The sequence below is a fragment of the Haplochromis burtoni genome, unplaced genomic scaffold (assembly GCF_018398535.1).
Source record: "Haplochromis burtoni strain Fernald_Lab_line unplaced genomic scaffold, NCSU_Asbu1 Contig_142, whole genome shotgun sequence".
Classification (NCBI taxonomy): Eukaryota; Metazoa; Chordata; class Actinopteri; order Cichliformes; family Cichlidae; genus Haplochromis; species Haplochromis burtoni.
The window spans coordinates 1,054,608-1,058,864 of NW_024582503.1; the positions used below are offsets into that span (position 1 = coordinate 1,054,608).

Here is a 4,257-nt window from a genome sequence, read left to right on the forward strand (position 1 = left end):
TCCCTTATCACTTAATCCCAAGGACTAACGATAAGAGTCAGTATTTAGTGCCTCGTTCTCTGCTCAGCTACAAAGTATTTTCCTTTTCTGGTCATTTTTCCTCCACACAGCTTGTGTGACGCAAATGTAGGAGGGATGGCGTAAACTGTTATCTTTTTTTTCTTGATTCATGCACAACTAGTACATGTAGATAATACAAATCTAGTTGATACTCGTAGTACTCATACATACTGATGGTCCCACACTCATTCTGTTCCCACAAACACATATCTATGCACAGCATACCTCACTGATGCACTGGTGTTGATAGGGTACCAGGTGGTGCTGAAATAAGTGCTACTTGACTACATTTTTCTGCTGAATTATGGCAATGATAGCATTGTCTCAGGCTCGCCACTGTTTCTCACAGTACTGTCTGTTTAGTAATTTTCAACCAGTCTTCCAGGCAGTGGATTGTGGGTCAGTTAAAACGGGAAAATGAAAAAGAAATCTTTAAAGGACTGCAAATAACTCATAGAACCACCTCCAGCAGCACTAGCTTGAAGTAATCACTTTCTGTATGACTTTATTGTACAGAAAGTGATTTTTCAGATAACTGTGGAAGAATTTTGAACAAAATCTTTATATCGATAATTTAGTTCATTGAGGTTTGGATCATTGCCACACCTTGATTTTTCTCTTTCAGCCATTCTGTTATAACATTGTCCTGTTGCATGACCCCACCTGATATCGTGGTTGACTCAATAACTGCAAAGTGCTCAGGTCCTTTGGCTCCAAAACTAGCCCAAATCATGAGGATTTGGTACTGATATGCTATTTGCTTTTCACCAGAGTGCCTCTGAGTCCAAACAACTTGATCAAATTATTTCTGTAACAGTACATGAGCCTTCCACACCATATTTGGCCTAGCAGGAGTCTGCTTCTCGTGCACAGTAAGAAAACAGTGTATAGTCACCTTGTTCCACCAGATAAAGTAATACCCAGACAAAAATCATCACAGAAAAAGCTGTTTTGCATGTTAATTTGGGAATCAGAAACCTGCGGTCAGCTTCTCTTTGGGGGGGGGAAAAGTAATTGTGGTACCAGTTGTGAAAAGCTGGCTGTGAGTAGTTTTCTTTATAAGGATGGTGAAATTATAGCAGTATGTTCCTGATGTGTTTGAAATCAAACCAAACTATGACAAGCTGGACCGTCAGTTATAATTAGCAAAGCATATTTTGCTGCACTGCTGTTGGCTTTGTTTTCATCGTCTGCACAACAGCTACCATCCAGAATGGGACATCATCATCATCATCTGTTTTTGGAAGACAACACCAACTGCAAAGCTTATTGTATAGTTTTCACACAGACACAGTGTCTTTCCTGGGGGGTTAAAGTGCTCCCACATGCATTTATTGTGATAAACAGGAAAATACAAAACAAAAACATCTGTACATTCATAAAGGCAAATTAACAACCTAACAACAACTGTAATTTAGAATAAAATAAGTAGTGGGGGTTAGAAAACTGCTACAGAGAAAAGACATCTTCATCCTGAAGCCAGCATCCAAAGCCCTTGGGGCTTCTCGGCAGGAGGAGCAGAGTGTATGTAGATATGAGTGTTTTTCTGTTCTTGGCTCTGGAGCAGCAGGAGTATATGAGGGTGGATGAGCACAAAACCAGGCACAAACAAAAGCTTAAAACGACAGGCTGCTATAGGGGATCCTGAAAAATGAAGGAAAACCAAATTAAATAAAGGATTAAGTTGATTAAAACAGACTTAATGTAACAATTAGAGAACCAATTTGGAAAGGCTTAGAAAGTCCAAATGTTGTCATGAATGTTTAAAAAAACAAAAACAAAGACAACACAGAAAATTGACTTTTTGAGCCAAATTCTTCTAACCAACCTGATTTGTTATCATCTTTATTGTTTTGAGGTCTTCTCCAATACCCAATCAATGACCTGCAACAGAAAAATGTGATTATAAATGTGTGACTTGAAAAACTAAACCAGAGAGACGCTAATGTTTGTAGCATTACCTGCTTAACATTGCTGCTTGCTGCCTTCCTCATCTCATCATGCAGACCCCGAGATGTCTTCAGATCCTGGGAACAAGCATCAACAAAGCTCAGTATCAGATCATTTCCAGCTGGTGGATTAAAAGCTGTATTTTTCTGAGTTCATAATACCATTAATTTTGACAAGATCTCCAACACCACTGGCTGAAATGTAGCCTCAAACCATGACAGAGCTTTCTCTGTGCTGTAAACACTCACTTTTGGATCTCTCTCCTGACCTCCTCTGTACATATTTGTAGACGAATTGACACAAAATGTCTAGTTTGGATTCTTCACTCCGTTGCCACTGATTTTCAGTCCTGTTCTTGTGTGATTTGGAATACCTCAGCCTTTTCTCCCTTTGTTATGAATGGCTTTCTCGACAGGCAGCCTTCCACTGAGACCATTTCTGATGAGGCTTCAGTGAACAGTAGATGGATCAACTGAAGGGCCAGATGCATCTGTTAGGTCTTTTCTGGATTCGTTTCTTGTTTCTTAATGAGATGTCTTGGAGAACCTGTTTTTAGGTCTCTTCTTTTGTACTCCACTTGCTAAGTTTTCTCAGGTTTTTTAAAGGACAGTAAGACATGTCGAGATATGCCATATTTTCAGCCAGTAGCTCTTTAGGAATCAGCTTGTTAGTGCAAAAATAATATTTTATGCCTGTCAAACTATGCTCTCTTTGGCATTTTGCTCTTTTTTTAGATTCAAGTAAAGAAATGGGAACACATTACGTGTTTGTGACAGGCTGCTAGTAACAAAGTATTTAAAAATACAATTTAAAATTGATTCTTTGTCAAGTTTTCTGTTATATGTAGACAACACTTGTTCATCCATCAAGTCAGGGGATTTTCTTTGACGCTTGAATGATTCATAGGTCAGTGTGAAGTGGCTTAACAAACAAAAAACATTCCTCTGAAAATCATCAGAAAGCACTGGACTGAAAGTGAGTGAAAAAGCAGCCAAATGGCCAAAGAAAACCTTTGAAAGCCTGGAGAATTATTGCTTTAAGAAAAACTGGCAGCTCGAGACTTTTACACAGCACTGTAAACTTAGGTTCCCTGCAGTGTCTTAGAAAAAGGCAGAAAATCTTGAAATTAACATCGATTTATAGCTATTTAAGTAAAGGATCTGAGTACACTGTGAAACAAAACCAGATGATTAAGAAACACAAGGAAGCACAAAGAAATTAAAAAGTGAGTAGTGGGAAAAAAGGCTTTTTTTAAAGGTTCCAGTTGCTGGCATAGTAAGAAGTATACAGAAGGATACAAAACAAAACACAAGTCCTGGAATCATAGAGTAATACAAATAATGAAAGTGTCAAACAAAAGCACAACACTGACTCTGAGAGGGCAGTAAAAAGACAAACCTTGAGATAAAATTTCGAGATATCAAACAGTCTTTTGCTGCAAGCCTCAAAGCAATCATGCTCAGCAGTGATCCCATGGTGTTTGAGTGTTTTAGCTACTACCTCCTGCAACATCTGAGGACACAGACAAGACAAGATAGACACACTTTTGTATTAGTACAAGCAAAAAACATTAAATCTAGTTCTGTTTATTCCCTAACCACCTAACGCAAGCCTGGTTCAGAGAAACTAAATTTAGCATAGCTCCCTTTTTAAAAAAACCGAGGGATGTCAAAATGTCTCGAGTTTGGGGGACGTCCTTACATGAAAACGCACGATTTTACATTCGCAGCATGGAGGAGCAAACATACAAATATTTCACCGCTAATGGCGACAGGATGAAGAAAAAAAAAATGAAACAAACACATTCATGAAAGAAACAGATCCTGCCTTTAATCTTGTCACAACAACTGTTCTGAGTAAACACCATAAATTATTGTGAGAAATCATTGGTACCATTCAGTCTCACGAGAGGAGTAGAAAGACAGCTTTTAATCTCTGTCCTGAATAAACTGCTATCATTATTTTTCAATAGGACCAACTGTTCTTTCCTATGCTTGGGTTTGGATGATAAGTGTGTTTGCATAGTAATCAGAATTAGAACAAGTCAAGGTCAGATTGCTTGCTGTAGGTGGAACAAACTAAACTGGGAAGAGGTAGGTGTGCGTGTTCAATTGTATATGTGCATGTGTCCATTAATGTGTTATGGTGTCTGCATGCTGCACATAGAAGTAAAAGATGAGAGAGAGAAATGTGTGTGTGTGTGTGTGTGTGTGTGTGTGTGTGTGTGTGTGTGTGTGTGTGTGTGTG

General features: G+C 38.6%; 1 protein-coding gene across 1 annotated transcript in view; it reads right to left on the minus strand.

The window, feature by feature from the left end:
* Positions 1-683: 683 nt before the first annotated feature.
* The window catches only part of LOC102308008 (MDM2 binding protein), a 52,064-nt gene continuing 48,490 nt past the window's right edge, over positions 684-4,257 (minus strand). The window contains exons 21-24 of the mRNA XM_005934956.3: positions 3,409-3,522; positions 2,022-2,087; positions 1,889-1,944; positions 684-1,704 (exon numbers count right to left, since the gene is read on the minus strand). Coding sequence (XP_005935018.1) covers positions 1,906-1,944; positions 2,022-2,087; positions 3,409-3,522 — 219 coding nt within the window. The 3' untranslated portion in view covers positions 684-1,704; positions 1,889-1,905. The remainder of the gene's footprint in view (positions 1,705-1,888; positions 1,945-2,021; positions 2,088-3,408; positions 3,523-4,257) is intronic.